This window comes from Genypterus blacodes, unplaced genomic scaffold (genome assembly GCF_046128005.1).
Source record: "Genypterus blacodes isolate CSIRO-AG114 ecotype Tasmania unplaced genomic scaffold, CSIRO-AGI_Gbla_v1 ptg000040l_1, whole genome shotgun sequence".
Taxonomy (NCBI): Eukaryota; Metazoa; Chordata; class Actinopteri; order Ophidiiformes; family Ophidiidae; genus Genypterus; species Genypterus blacodes.
The window spans coordinates 2584415-2601091 of record NW_027466853.1 but is presented as its reverse complement, the minus strand read 5'-3'; the positions used below and the strand labels follow the sequence as shown (position 1 = coordinate 2601091).

The 16677-nt window shown below is 43.8% G+C and overlaps 1 protein-coding gene across 3 annotated transcripts in view; it reads left to right on the top strand.

The window, feature by feature from the left end:
- The window catches only part of vps13b (vacuolar protein sorting 13 homolog B), a 267108-nt gene that overhangs the window by 192902 nt on the left and 57529 nt on the right, over nt 1-16677 (top strand). For all 3 annotated transcript variants that reach the window (XM_076148413.1, XM_076148410.1, XM_076148411.1), the window contains exons 35-39: nt 1626-1964; nt 2191-2605; nt 2885-3022; nt 8492-8884; nt 15744-15940. In XM_076148413.1, the coding sequence (XP_076004528.1) occupies nt 1626-1964; nt 2191-2605; nt 2885-3022; nt 8492-8884; nt 15744-15940 (1482 nt within the window). The remainder of the gene's footprint in view (nt 1-1625; nt 1965-2190; nt 2606-2884; nt 3023-8491; nt 8885-15743; nt 15941-16677) is intronic.

The following is a 16677-nucleotide window of genomic DNA, read 5'->3' as shown; positions in this document are numbered from 1 at the left end:
GGAACCACAACTATAAATGTGGGGGAAAGGCTGGAATAATGGGTTTGACGATGTTGGACATGTTATTGGAGATGATGGTGATGAAGAGCCCCAGGTTTCTGATGCACCTGACAAGGCTGTGGTGTGGAGACGGGGTTGAGTAAACTTGGGATAACCTCAGGTTTCTGTGTCCTCTCCTTCACTTGTTCTGTATTTTTGTCTTCCTACGTAGAAGAAGAAGAAACTACTATTGGATCAAATCATATGCAAACACGTCAATCTGAAATTTGTCTTGCTCCCCTCTTACACATACACACACACACACACCGTTTTTGGGGGTTCAGTGCCTTGCTCAAGGGCACCTCGGCAGTGCCCTGGAGGCAAACTGGCAACTCTCCAGCTGCCAGTCCATTTCTTGGTCCATACAGGACTCGAGCCGGTGACCCTCCAGTTCCCAAGCTGAGTCCCTATGTTCCTCCATGAAGTCCTTATGAGCTGAGCTACTGCCGCCCCTAGTATGTTCGACTATATGAGAGAACAAACTAAGTTACTCTGCGGCAGTTTGATTGGTATTTTCTGTCTGCACATGGGACAATTTTATAAGTAATGACTTCTGTTGTATTCCAGCATTTTCTTTAACATAGATATTTCATTTGTACAAATCAAACGCAAGTAATTACTCCGAAGGTAGCTTTCAGTTTGATATGTGGGTCTCAGTTCTGTCCCATGGGAACAAGTGGCCCCCTTTATAATCATGAGGACGGCACGCCTTGGTAGCAGAATAAAGATGCCTGTTTTCATTGTTGTTTGAAATCCCAGCAACCTACTAACATTGATTTATATCATCTGTCACTGAAAGCTTTTTATTTGCCACAACAGCTGGAACTCTCCCGACATCCGTTACTTTGAGCCAAGCATAAAAACACGGCCACTTTATACTCCATACCACAGTTACTGCACCAAACAATTTGATTTGCTTGGGTTAGGCCCTTTTTAAATGCTCTTTCCAATATTGCAAGAAGTGCAGAATGATTTTAAGACCGCAGAAAAAGTCCCCAGAACATCCCTTTAATGTGTCTGACTGGGGCTATATGATGCTCTCCCTCTGTAGTCATTCTGTCCATGGTTTCAATCAAGCAAGTTATTTGGTTTTTGTCTGAGCCCATAAAGGAAACAAACTTTTCCAAACTGTTATCCCCTTTTTATTCAATCCCTCTCTATAATGCTGACAAAGCAGAAAACATCTTGCTTTGTTTTCAGATAAAGCTTTTTCATTTTCATGCAAATTGCATTCTGATTGTGGTTGTGTGTGTACACTTGTCCGTGCACATGCGGCCGGGAAGCAGGGTTATAGAGGCCAGATAGCCGGGGTGACAGGTGTTTCTAGTTAGTAAATGTGTGTTCACAGGTGTGGTTGACTGAAGTTGTGTTTTTTAAACTAATTTGATGAAGCCAAATTACATTCTTATCTGAAACTCGTTTTTGCCTGGTCAATAATACTGTTTTGCTTTAGAATGACCTATAAAAATGCCAAGCATAGCGCTGATGATACATTCTCCCTCTTCTTTCAATGTAAAAATGATTCTGGTAATTTAAAAATCATAAAAAAAGCCTCACATTTCCACATTTCTATGACGTTGACACAGGTGCATCACCATGAGCAGAAGCATGGCAGCAGAGACAATGTGATGGGTGTTGACTCCTCGTCTCGCCACAGTGGGACTGGGCAGGACAGTGGCTTTGGCAGCGACAGCGCCTGTATCCGCATTGTCCAGATAGAGCAGCAGAGCGGGGCCAGCCACCACTGCATCGCTAGGCCTTCCCACAAGTCCACCATCACTAAGAATCTCACCTTCATTCCTTTCGACATCTTTTTCACCGCTAGTAAGGTGTCTGTCATGACCTACGCCTGCTCCAGCCTCCCCAAGTCCCTCCCCTTATCATCAGACCCCAGCACACCAAAGAGAAAGGAGCCTGAGGAGAAGGTAATCAAACATGTCTGTCACATGGAATCTCTTGCATGAGTCATGGTTCCTGGACCTGTCATGTGTGTGTGGGTAATACTATATGGGAATGTAGACGTGTGTATGTACCATGGATTCATAGTTGTTTGCTTTCTAAACAGGAAAGCTCAATATATACTTCATAAATTGGTCACTTAATACATATAGCCAATCAATGCAGTAGATGATCCCACTGTCTCTTCATCAGGTGGGGAAGAGTGCCCTGAACCAGCCTGAGGTACTGTGTGACTCCCCTCCAGCATCAACCTCCCCAACCCCACATCCAGCTCCAGTTGTCCAGGGCTCTCTGGCTGGCCTGACGGCTGAGGACATCCTCAACAGTAACACCTCCCAGCCAGCATCCCCGTTGCCGAGGGGCAGCCTTCTCTCGTTGGATGGCTTGCCCAACCCCAGCCGCTCCTCGGCTCGCCACGCGCTGGGTGTGACCATAGTGAGGCAGCCGGGGAGGAGAGGACCTGGAGACCAGGTGCTGGAGCCCCTTCTGTTTCTTCAGGTGATGCAGCCATCAGCCCTGCTTAGCTGCCACCACCGCAAGCAGAGGATGGAGCTGTCTGTGTTTGACGTGGCCTTACGGGGAGTGGCTTCTGACTACAAGTGCCTAGGTGAGGACAAAAAACACCTCAATGTTAAGGTGGGGAAGTCATGTAACAGGAAGGTTTAGATGCAGACCATGTTTCGGATTAAAGAAGAAATATTCACTCAATAGAAAGCCAATACAAATAAAGTAGCTAGTCTGAAATCCTCATGTTACCTATGTGGGACTTTTCATCCTCTCCTCTGTGTTTCACTGTGTCCGTACTGTTTAACCTTCACTCCTTTTCCTGCCTCTTGCCTTTGTTATTGTTTTTGAATGACTTGATCTCTTCATCTGTGTCACTCAGATCCAGGGAAGACTCTGCCAGAGTCTTTGGATTACAATGTATTTTGGCTGCAGACGGTACCTGGGGAGACAGACAGTAAAACAGGCATTCCTCCTTCTCTGCTCTGCCTGCAGATCAAAGATTTCCTCCATGGAACTGGTAGGAGTAACACACACGCATACATATTCACAAGTACCTCCATCCCTACACTCATACTCAGAAGGTGCATACGTACATACATTGACATAGATGCACACAAGCTGCCCACACATGCAACTCATTCACTTATACACTCATGCCACCATGGTCATTGTTTTAAGCATTTAATCCTTTGTCTACTGCTGTGAAGCAGTAAGGAACATGCAGGCATACACACGCATGGAAAAACACCCATCAGAGGCAAACACAAATGTCTTTGTATCTGTTGTGTGAGTGTAGATGATGAGCTGTGGAATCGAGATGTGTGGGGGTTTTCCTGCAGGCCATTTATTTACATAGCACATTTCATACACAAGCTCCTGTGGATTTGTGTGTGTCTGTGTGTGTGTAAGAGAGGCTTGTGTATTTTGTCTTTCACATGAATCAGTATTTTCTTTTTAGACTGATACGATATCCATATGCAAGCTTTAACGTAAGGTGTGGTTGACAGCTTACCCTAAGAAGAACTGCAATGAATGTAAGTGTGAGTGGGCCTTTGTGCGTATGAGTGTGTCTTCTTGTCCCTGTGAGGTTTTCATTGAGTGCGTAGGCGCAGGACATCTTTCAGAGTTGAGACTTGAGCTCCCTGAAGGCACCAGGCCACAGAAGAACACACAGTAACAGCCAACCATAGAGAGTCATACTTTATCAGATAGTTTTGCACAGACATGCATGAAGAAGAAGAAGAAAACTTTATTGGGTCAAATCACACGCGAACACGTCAATCTGAAATTTGTCTTGCATGCCCCTTACACACACATGCATTACAAAGGGGTCAGCGCAGGGCAGCCGTGATACAGCGCCCCTGGAGCAGTTTCGGGGTTCAGTGCCTCACTCAAGGGCACCTCGGCAGTGCCCTGGAGCCAAACTGGCAACTCTCCAACTAACAGTACACTTTCTTGGTCCTTACGGGACTCGAAACCGGTTCCCAAGCTGAGTCCCTATGTTCCTCTGTGCTATAGCTCTTATTGATGGTGTCTGGGGGAGAGTATTGCCCTGTCACTCACATGTAGCCCTTCCTGCTGTCAGTGGAAATCCATGACTTTCCCCTTCCACCTGTAAACAAACACACCATAACACAATGCATATTTTTGACATGTATATTTTTGTTATAGAATTGGCATCCTTTCGAATTTGATTGATATGACTAATTATTTGTATTATTAGCTGTCTAATCTGTAAATATAATAATTGCATACATGATTCTACAGCTCAGCCGTGGGATTACCTCCAGGTTTTTTCTGATCTAAGAAATAGCTGAGTTATCCTTGCCTCGATTGGATGACTTCAAACATAATCACTCACAGTAATTCTCCTGTGTGCGTGCACTCGCGTACACACACACACACACGCACACGCACACACACACACACACACACACACACACACACACACACACACACACACACACACACACACACACACACACACACACACAGGATTCAGGTTCAGTGTGAGGTTGCCCCAGGTCAGAGTCTGTTGGAAATATCTAGAATTGACCACAGATGCTATCGGTTCCACTGCACTAACAAGGTCTCTCTCTGACACACACATATACACATACAAACACAAACACACACACGACGGGCATATTCTTAACCATGTATTTTCTTGTTGTTCTGGGTTGTTGTGGTGGCAGCAGCCCTACTTTGATAAATCCGCTCCTCATATTCAATCTATTCAATGAGGTGCAAACGGAGAGCAGACTTCACGTGGCCACTTCTTGCTTTGTGTTTATCACAACATGCTTGCATTTTCAGCAGCATTTTCTCTGCAAGAGCAAATCTGCCTTCCCAAGGATACAGAGAGGTAAACACTGGTAACATGTGGACCGTATGGACGGGGTTTCAGCAATGACCCTCACTCAACGACGGCTCATCACACACATCGACAGTATTATCAACACGCACAAATGCACACACACTAACAGGAGGCGTGAAGAGTTCAAGGAGTGAGCAGTAATCACACACACACACACAGTTCTCTTTTCCTCCTTCTTCATGTTTCCTTCTCAGTTCAGAGGGTCAATGAGTGAGTCCAGAGATGTAACTACTACCACTTGGAGAGGAGAGTGATCAGCCACCCCTCTATAGGGAAGCAGCAGGTGATAGATTAGCTAGAACAAATTGGAACCATTACTCGCCTGTGTTCCTGGATCCCATCAAGCTATGGGATTGCAGAGATGTTGTCAGTTACTGTATACAAGCCTGTGCCCCTCCGAACCATCCAGAACCATTCTAATTTGAGTCAGATGGCATCTGAGCCGCGTGTCACTGGCCTTACTTAGCACAAGGTTTCTTTGTGACAGGGCTTCTACAGATACCTCTTGAAGAAATCCTTGGTCCATACAAACACAGACACCCATAGGTATAGACACACTCTTTGCATAAAGGCCCTGTGTAATTGGACACATTGCCACCTGTGTCTAACACAGCGCTTTCTGCTGTCAAGAGTCAAGCATGAAAGTCAGTTAGAGAAATCAAAGCTGGGGAATGAAAACAATGTTTGTGGTGCTTGCACACATTCACACACACACACACACTCAAACACCCAACACACGGTTCAAAGTGAGGACGGCGTCATGCATGACCTCACCAAAAAGTCACAGCAACCTGGATAATAAGTGTGTGTGTCAGACCTTGATCTCCCATTTTGCCCAGTGCTAATAGAAGCTGACACCTGAGACGGCCCAGTGTAGCTTTCCCCCAGCCTGTTCATATTAAGGCCTGGTTTTTAAAGGTATGTGAACACCAATACCACCTCTCAACCTCCAGGCTCCATGCTCTATCCCACCAGCGGCCTTCCCCCAGCTTAAAATAGACATTTTTCTTATGACTGACTCCAAGGTGCTCCCAATAAAAATGTATGTGTGTGTGTGGGTGTGGGTGTATAAATAGGAATGCTACTGCTTAAAAACTCCTCTTGTCACTGTCCTAGTTACTTGATCAAAGTGCCACCATATTTATTCCAACTTTTCATTTTCCTCACTCTTCAAAGCCTCTGCATCCCCCAGAGGAACAACTAAACTTGATAAAGGACATGGATGTTCTTGGCCTGTGGCCATGTAACACTGAGTAGTTTTATTAGAATTCTGCAAAAGATTCATATACTAACACTGCTCCTACTGCAGTAAAAATGCTGATGTGTTCCATTAGTTGCTGGATGAAGCCAGGGGGAAGCTGTACAGATGTGGCCCCCCTGAACATAAGGGCAAGCTGGAGACAGGGTGGATTTTGTGGATCCAGTTACACTTTATCCTGCTGTCATTTGATAGTGTAAAGCTACAGAAATGTTCCCTTAAATGACCTTTCAATCTTTGACTTCAAACTGATAAGTGTGTCAGTCAGTTGAGATGTATGATGTGTTACACACCACCTTCTCTCCTAGAGGAAAGGATGTTGTTAATTGATAAAGTAGCTGTACGTTGTACATATACACATTCTTTTTGCCATTTCCAATAAAGAGCCACAGTGGCTTTTGGAGATTTAACCTTCTAGCAAACAGGCCATGTACATATGCACATGTGTGTTCTTTCAGTATAAAAGCAAAAGTGGTTCATTGCCAGCCCAATGAAGCTTCCACTTGAATGCAAGAATGTTGTGCTCAGTTCAGAGAAAGAAGCAACAACTAGTCCTGGACTTGCGATGTTGTCTCGTGTATTTAGCAACATAGCAGATCTTCTATAGTTTCTTTAGTTCCATATGATATGTGATTAAATACTTTAATATTTAAATTAGTTCCCACTAAGATTTTTATGTGTGGATGTTGGATGGTTGATCCCAGGCCAGCAGAATCATGCGTCTTATAGAAACAGGATAGACAAAGCAAGGCCCTGCAGATGTGAAAAGTATACTGAGTGGCTATTGGAGTTGATTGTGACATTTACTTTCCCAAATATACATGGTGTAACTGCTATATTATAGATATACTGTGCATTTTTGTGCTGGCATGTGAAACTGCAGGTATTTTCCTTGTGTTTCTTCAGGGTGGGGCAGAGAGGCAAAAAGGAGGTAGAACAGCCCATAATCAAGACCAGGTCCTCCTGTGTGGAGCGCCAGGCAAGGCCCAGGCCCCCACCCTGGCCCTGACTGGGTGATCAGAGACAGCTTTATGTGATTAGAGACAGGGTGGGGGGGTTAGATAGAGGGGTGGAGTAAAAAATAAAAGATATAAAGAGTTGAGGAAAAGAGAAGAAGCAGAACAATTGGCTGCATTAAACAGAGGAGAGAATGAAAGGAATGGAATTGAGAAAAGGGAACAGGCGATATGAATAGCTGCACATGGGCTGTTCAACCACTGGAATGTTTCCTGATGATAAGTCAATTGGAACTGATAAGCTACACTGCACGGCAAATTCCACCTATCTCTCCTTCTAATTCCTCCCGCTATACATCCTTCCATTTGTCCGTCCGTGTGTGTGTATGTGTGTGTGTGTCTGTGTGTGTGGCTGCACTCGTGTCATCCAGTGGTTATACCTGGGAAGGAGACAGGAGGCCTAAAACCCTTATAAAGCCTCTAAACACTGACTGGTGAAATGGGATAATGGAAGTGGTATAAAATGACATTGAGTTAATTCATGTGTCTCTGTAAATTCCAGTCAAGTGTCTGAAGGCTGCTGTCCACGAGAGAGAAGCGGAGGGGGGGGTGGGGGGTGGGGGTGGGGGAGGGAGAGAGAGAGAGAGAGAGGATCAGAGCTGAGGAATCTTGGATTTATGTGGCTGGCATGAAGAGAAGATTCTCCTCTGCTTTTCCACTGTGTCACATTAGGAAGTGAGATAGCCAAAAGTTGTGTATGTGTGTGTTTGTGTGTTAAGAGAGAGATTGAGAGTGGACCCAGCTGTCCTTTAGTAGGTCTTAGCATGCAAAGCTGAACAATACGAAAAGAGGTCATAGTTTGATTTAAAGGACCTAGCACCATGCAGCATCTCATGGTTCAGACAGTAAAAGGTCCCCCTATTGGAACACCTCTTCTTAAATTGGATTCAAATGGATTTTGTCCGGTTTATAGTTGGTCCTCTAATGACAAGAGGAATGGCCCCGGCTAGCTAGCTAGCTAGCTAGGGTATCTTCTCTGAGTTAACATGATTTTAAGTTGCTGAAGAGCCTGTGGTGTTTGAACAGTGGGAAGGGATTACTCTTCTCTTACTGCTGTCCATACTGTCCTATACTACTTTAGTAAATATGCATTGGTTTCCCCATTACAGTCATTTTTTATTATCTAGCTAAAAGCATTTTCACTGTCCTGTAAGTCCTGATCAGCTGGACATCCTCCCGTCTTTTACTGTGCAAGCTCTAACTACATGTTATTGTAACAAACTGAATGACAACTGTCAGCTGTCAGCACTGCTTCAGAAATAATGCAACACTTTATCTTGATTTTCCTTGACGTCTTTTTCTTTCTTTTTCCATCTTCCTCCCTCTTCTCCACAGCTGAGCTGAACATGGAGCTATCACGTCCCCTTAAAGTCAGTCCCACGCTGGCTAAACTGGAGCAGACCAAGGCCTACCTTAAGAAAGTCCTTCCAAACCACATGTGGCCTAAACCATCCAGTAAACCGCCCTCCTCTTCCTCCACACCTCACTCTTCCCCTTCTAAGCTGCCCAGGGCCTTCCCTCCTCCTCGTTCGGACCCCCACCATCTGACCTCAGCTAAGGCCAACAACCTCACGTCCCTGGCAGTATCTTTCCACAAGGTCTCTCTGCACACTGCCCAGATTATGGTCGTCATGGAGACGGAGCCCCATCCAATGAGACCCAGCCTTACAGTATCGGTGTCCGCCATGACAGGAAGTCTCAACATGAAGACCGGGCCCAGAGTGGAATGTGAGTAACACAAAATGTCACTGCTTTTAGTCTGTGCGAGCAGACAGACACACAATCGTGACACAATAATCTTCAGTCCATTCCTTGACCCTGTGTCCACATTTAACTGTAAACCTCAAAATACTGTACCAAGTCCCAGATTGTTCTCTGAAGTCCAGCAGGAAACTGGATGCTCCCGTTACATCGTATCTCTGCAGCTTAGTTGAATGGTTTTAAAGGTTTAAGACTGATTGATCTTATTGCAGCGTGCTGACCCATGATGTAGGTTCACTGCTTCTTCTTCATAATGCAATCCATCTTCTTCTGCTGTATTTTGAGATATTGACACTTGTTTATCGAAAAATCTCGAAACAGGTGGAGCTGCATTGGAAAGAAGTGAGATGACCTCATCCCAGATTTTTATCATCTCAGCTAAATTAGCTCAATTTAAAGGGTCAGTGTTGAACTCCACTGAACGTACCAAAGATCTCTCTGTGAGCCCAAAGGAATGAAGTCAGTCCCTTTGAAAATGGAGTCCAGTTACAAAGTGTTCTGATACAAATGTGTAGCAGAGAATGGATTGTTGTGTGTTTGATGTCATTATATAACTAAACAAATACTGATGTGGACATTCACAGCTATATGCTATAGAATTATTGAATTTGATAATTGAAAGCAATGACATTCCTAGTCAGAGTGTTGTGTGTTTCCAAATCAGAGGACATTTTTATACTTTCAATCTAGCAAACCAAACATTTAGCTTTTTATATTGGATAGACTCTTGCTGCTTTTACACGTTAGTACAGCCTTTATCTGCCACGAGGGGTATGTGTGTGCAAAGCAAGCTGTATGAGTGTGTGTGAGTGTTTGTTTTCATATTAGGACCAAACCTGAGCCTTCATCAACACTGGTGATGATCCGGCAGGCATCACAGTGTTTCCATAATGACAATCAGAACAGGTAATGCTAATGTAAATGAAATGGCTTCCAGTTTCTTCATGCCGTTGGGTTTGAGCCTGCATAGTGTAACAGGAACAGGGCTTTTATTTTGTTTTTCTTTTTTCTTTTTTTTTTTTTACAATTTCTCTTTTACTCTTGTACTCCCAAGTTGGACAGCAGAGGAAAACAGAAGGATGGGAGGGAGCGGGGGAGCGAGGGGAGGACATACCTCAAGCAGTAGGTCACAAGGAACACTTGAACCCACAATTTCTGGGAGTGGATGTTTGTACCTCAGTGCTGCTGAGCCACAGAATCCCTGATGACCTGGGGTTGCAGAGGGACGGGGACAGAGTTTGGAAATGTGCTCTCTAAGTGCCTCCATCTGCTTTACAGATGTTGTTACATGGGGTTACTTCAGATAAAATGATTGTTGAAAATGTTAATTAAACTCGCAAACAATTTGCACTTTGTTTATTCAAATCTGCATAACTGCACAATGAAACAATACTGAGAGCTGCTGCCCTGCACTGATTTTCACCAGCTTTTCAGCTTTCATCTCTCTTTGTTATGTTGACATGGATAAACACAGTTGAAACTCTGTGTGCAATGCAATGGAAAACCAAAGTGAGTTTAGAGACAGTTGCGCTTATAGGAAAGTTAACCCGAATTGACTCTCTGCTTTCAGATTGTTCTTTTATATCTAAAGCCATTGCTCTTCCATTGCCTCTCAGATGAGATTTACTAACAACACTTGGCCCTTTTGTTGACAGTGTGCATGGAGATTGTTTCCCCCACTATTTCCCACATTGACATGTCAAAGTTGAATGTGGTGTGAAAACGTGCTGCTAAGAGAGAGAGAGAGAGAGAGAGAGAGAGATTATGTTTCCAGATTTGTCACCATGAAAAGGAGACAATTGGTAACAATAGATATCTACTGACTTCTTGCTTTAGTTGTTCTTACTCCATCCCCTCTCACTTTGGCCTCTCAGGAAACACACCATGCTTCAGTAAATGGATACCTTGGAAAGTGAGGATCATAAAGGTTGTTATTTCTGTCCTGTACAGTTGATTGTTTGAGCTGCCATAACAGGAGTGACCCCCCTAGGTGAGGATGTGCACGACAGGAGTACCACTACTGTTGCTGCTGCTGTTGTTACACTCCTGATCCACTGCAGGCCCAGATTGATAGATCACGGTAGACCTTTGGGTGATGCCAGCAGGCAAGGCGCCGAGGGGGATGAAGAGAGAAGTTTGTGTAACAGTGAGTTCTGAAAGAATGCAAGCAGGAGGCTGATGGAGACACAGAAGAGAGAAAAGTGGATGAGAGTGAGGGGAACACAACATGAGGGGAGGAAGAGTCAGATAATATAGAAGATATATGGAGAAACATTAAACAAGAGAGAAATAAAGACACAGCATAAAGGAGATTGTGAGTGAGTAATAAGTGGAAGGACAGAAGAGTAGATCATTAAAAGAGGAGAATCAAGAAGCAGCAGAAAAGAAGAAAGGGTAGAATGACAAAAGCAGCAGATGGAGGCTGACTGCTGTGTGTGAGTAATATCAGGGGTCTCTTCAACGTATGTCACTACACTCACCCCACTCCACCCTGTCTTCATCAGTGTACATCTAGAGCTGCAGAGGGGTGAAGACCCTGTCATCCACCCCTCATCCTGAGAACATCTGGGGGTCTGTACCTGGTCTGCCAGGGGACAAGACGGAGAGAGAGGGGATTAAGTTGACAGTGAGGTGTGTTACCAGATCCCGTGTTAATGAAAAGCAAGTGGAAGCCCTGCATTCCTCCCCCTGTCTAGCGCTCACCACTCCCCAAGGTAGGGGGGCATTTATAGTTCAGTGAAAGGAAGGAGGGAGGTGGGCAAGAGAGAGAGAACAGATGTCTTAAGGTCCATGAAACAAGACCCTCCCTAATCTCTCAGCTTGAGACTGCCCATGGAGTGCCCCAGATCTCCAATGGACACACACACACGTAGACTGAAAGACTTATTAATAATCATACAGCACACACATACGCACACACACACACACACACACAGTCTTCACCTCTGTCTTCAGCCTCTGTGGACCCCCAGCTTCTGCCCTATGATTTATTCCAGCACTTGTAAAGGAAAACTTCTGTTGGTAGAACAAAGTGAAATATCCACAGTCATTATTAATGTGTCTTCCTTTTTTCCGAGTGTTATTTTGTTTCCCCAGCCGGTCTTTGAATTTATGATTGTGTCGGTTTGTTTACCCCGCTGAAAGAGAGCCACTCTTCATTTTAATCTCTTTCAACAGTTGCAGAGAAGCGAAGCCCAGATTTATATTTGGAAATTCACCCTGCTGTAGATTTGCAAGCTGACGTGACTGTTGGTGGTTTTCATAGTATTAATAATATCATTATGTCATACAAAGACTCGCAAGGTGATTTCTGTTATATGCATGACGATTTGATATTAAGAGAGCTTAAGTCTATAGCTGTGGTTCCCAAAATGGGGGCGGGAGAAAATGTGTGTGTGTGTGTGTGTGTGTGTGTGTGTGTGTGTGTGTGTGTGTGTGTGTGTGTGTGTGTGTGTGTGTGTGTGTGTGTGTGTGTGTGGAGGAGGCCCCTGCAGAAAAAGTTTGGGAGCCACTGGTCTATAGCACTTTTGTCACTAACAGGCTTTGTGAAATATGAAAGGTTATATTTATAGGTACCTTTTAAGGGATGGCTGCATGTGTCCTTGAACATTAGTAGGATGAATAACATGTAACAAATTGCTATTGTGGGAATTAAGTCACCAATATGTTTGTATATTCCTGTAAAAGAAATCGCATTTTAAGTGGACTTTGAAGAAATTACCAATTATCTGTTGTTGGGCTCATATGCAACTGATCAGTACTCCTCAGTTATTTTTTATCGGTCTTGGATGACGCATGGATCCCTGCACTGCACTCATGTTGGCCGCTAGTGTCCCCCACTACCAAACCAGTTCCCTCTAGTGTCTCATATTGGTCTTGTGGTGAGTGAAAAGTGTATTTCTGTGGTGAGTGACAATATATTACTTCTATTACTCTTACCATCCCAGACAGTCTTCAGGGGCCTCTGCTAGTTAGGTAATGACTCCTTTAGGTTTCTCCTAATTGATAACAGTATGTCCCAGGGTATAAATCAGCCAAGAGGTGGTCAGATAACGTCTGCCAAGGAGAAACCGACATGGTAAATCAACGTCTCCTATCTAATCCTACCCAAGCGTTTGCCAAAGATGTAATTCACTTTAGAAAGATTTCCACCCACCACAATTTCACCCCCACCCCCCCTCAAAGGGAAAAGGGGAAGTGTAACAGTCCCTGTGTATCTAAGGTCTCAGAACAGCCAGGGGAGAATGAGCTTGGATGCACCGGTTTGCATGTAAGTGTGTGAAAATCTGGTCAAGGTTACTTCTTTGTAATGATTATCATGAGATGCCTCATCATTGATGCCCTGGATAGTGTGTGTGTTGTGTGTATGCCTAGTCCTTTGATTGCTGCCTCTTCATATTCTAGGCTCCATTTACTTCACCTCCCAGCGAGCCAGCTTACTAAACACCAAATATAAGAAGAGACAAACATTGGAGCCACCTCAAATATCCCCAAAACAGCTGCTGTCCATCTACTCCAGTGTGTGTGTGTGTGTGTGTGTGTGTGTGTGTGTGTGTGTGTGTGTGTGTGTGTGTGTGTGTGTGACAGAGTGTATATGGCTTTTCCATGTGTGACAACCACATGGTTCACAATGCCCTAACACAGCGTGTTCTCGTTCCTCCTCGTCATGTTGCTCTGTTCTCTCTGGGCTCTGTGAAAAGTGTTTGTATCTGTCAAGAGGCGGTAAAAATTCCTGCTTATGTGTCTGTGATAAGGTGTTTGCGGAATAAAGCATGCAGGGATCTATTCATTGGTAATTGGACAGGATATCTGTCTGTACACTGAACTTTAATGTTTGTAATTTTTTCTCCCACAACTCTGGGTCTGAGATCCAATTTCTCTAGTACCTAGCTTCTCTTTGTCTCTCTCCAACCTCCTCTCCGTCACTACTCATCTTCACTCATGTCTCACAACCACGTCACAGCCAATTCTTCCTCTGCTTTCTCACATTTCCTCTTGCTGTGACCAATTGCTCTTTTTTTTTAACTATTTGATCCAATTAGACTAACCTAATTGTCAAATAGGGGAAAGTCGTACGTGGCTGTATTTGTTTCCATTTGTGTACCAGAGTGTGCTTGTCTTAGATTGTAAATGTGGTTGCCTGCTTCCATTTGGCTTCACTTCTCCTGCCTCCTTTTATGAGTGAATATGTGTGTATGAGAAAGAGAGAATGAGAGATTCTCCATTTAACAGGCCAGGTTGGGAGTTCCCCCATGCTGTCTAATAAATCTTAGCCATGAAAATAAACCCAGTGTCTCCAGTTAAGTAAGTAATCTCTGACACCAGCACAGCACCAGGAGATATTTGCAGGTAAACAGCTTGTATCAACACTGTCATTCCTGAGAGAGTTGAGTCATCCCAGTATACGATTTCCCTGCAGAATGATTTATACAGGAGAAGCCCTTACATTGGAAGCCCACTGTTGTGTCATTGGATCCTACTGTTGACTTAAGATTTTCTATATTAGTTGGTTTGCAATGCCTTGGGAAGATGTAACTCCTGTTGTAAGTCAAGTCTTCTACATAAAACTCTTTTTCTCAACATTTCCTTTCATCCCGAGTCTTCCATGTCATAACAACATTATTTGTCGACCTTCCTACCTTCTACCTGCTTATTCCATCTTTCCAACCATCTATGTCTCCTACATGTCTGTCAACCCCTATCCAAGACTCACCCCATGTGAACCCAGAACCAAGAGTAACCCAATCCTTCCTCACATTTAAAAAAAGTAAGCTTTTCAAGATAGGAATGCAAGCATTATGCCATACAGGAAGTTCTCCCCATTTGACCAAATCAAAGTAGGGTGTCAGCATGTTCACTGCTTCTCATGCAATGACAAAACAATGATGAGATACTTACAGACACTCTCCTAAATAGCCAGTGATTGCTCCATTTATAGACAACTGGAATCAGAACAATGTTCCCAACTTGCCACGCTTTGATGTTCACATTCTTTATCGTTCAATTAGTAAGTTGAGACCATACTTATTTCCTCAACGTTGCACTTGATTACGAAAATGGACTGTGCCTTTAATAACAGTTTGTGGATGCCAGATAACGTCATTTTACGGTATCTCTATGTTAAGCTTTCAGTTTTCAGGTGGTTACTTCACCACTTTCTAAAGCATCAATTTTAAATCAATCATTGTTTGGAGTTTTATCATCTGAAACGTTGAAATATCACCTTATACAATTCCATTTACTTTGTTTTACTTTTACTTTGTGTATGTACTTAACATTCAAATTCCCACTATAATTAAGGACTATAACTGTAACACGCTACAACTGGTGATGCTGCTTTGTTTTGCTTTCTGGGCCAGTAAGGGTTTGCAGAGCCTCTTATTTACAGTTGAGTCTTCCAGATGGACTCCTGCTGCTAATGTGGCTTTAGCTGACCAGAGAGGCTCTCCCATGGCAATAACTAGGCAGGGATTCTGCATTTCATTGGCTTGTACCTGTACTTGCTCATTGACAATAAAGTTATGGGACCAGCAAAGGTCCCATAATTCCAGATAGACTATACAGAGAATATTGGCCCTATTAGGTTGTGGCTCTTTCCTGGATAAATGGGAGCTTCATCTCCTCCAATCTTTTCCAATTTCTAAATCTATAACAGTCTCAATCTTGCTGTCATGGAACTTCATTCATTTATTGATCAGGTGTGCTAAAGTAATGAAAATGTGCCCTGTTATCCCACGACAAGTTTTCTGGCCTGGTATAGCCGTACTTACGTCAATGTTCCCCAGCATGCCATTGATCCTTCTTTCTTCTTTCTTCTTGGGTGCAGTTCAGGCTGCCTCTTTGCAACTGGAGCTGAAGGATATGTTGGTGAGAACAGGGCTGAAGGACCAAAGTCATCTTCTGTTGGGCCCTTTCTCCTGCACCACATTCCTGGAGTCTCAGTGGTGTCGGCACAGTGGCAGCCCTGGACCTGAGCCTGGACCCCCTAAGCTGTTGCTGGACCTGAAAGGAGGCCTGCTTCAGGTTTGAGTACTCACTATCTTAGTCCATGAATCATCATACAACACAGTTTAAAGAGGTCAGAGATGGAGATGGAGTTCAGATCAGCACCTCTGGAAAAGATTGGATCTAGTATCACTTGAACTCAATCCGTCTGATTGAGTTCTACCAGGTTAAGAACAGCCAGTAATCATCACTGCATCTGCATGCAGTGACCAATTTATTTTTTAGACTTAACAATATTCATAATCTTTGCAGTAATGGTGAAGCGATACATACAGGTACAGCTCATCACACGCTCAGCACTCGGTTCTTTTCCTCTTGGTAACTGAAGTGATGACAGCAGTGAGTGCATGCTGTAATTCCACTGTACTGTAGCTTAGAGTCACCTCTGCTGGCTAAGTGATGGAATATTATGTCTATTTTAAGTAGGTTATTTCTAATGTGTGCTTGTTTTCCTATGTTCAACATATCCAACTGAAAAGTCCCTTTTTTGCAGTGACTAACATTTTTAGTGATGTATTATTCCACATACTTTGACCCCCCCCCCCCCCCCCCCATTTGCAGTGCTTTCCATAATGCTTTTAATGTGTGCCATAAACAAAAACATCACTCACAACTCAACTCTTAATACAGAATTATAATTTCCCCCTGCAAATATTGGCATTTGCTGGGTTTTAATCAAGTGCTGATCAAAAACCACCACAATTCCCTCCGATTCCTTCTTCTATTTTCCTCCCATCCAAAAACCTTCAAAAAAT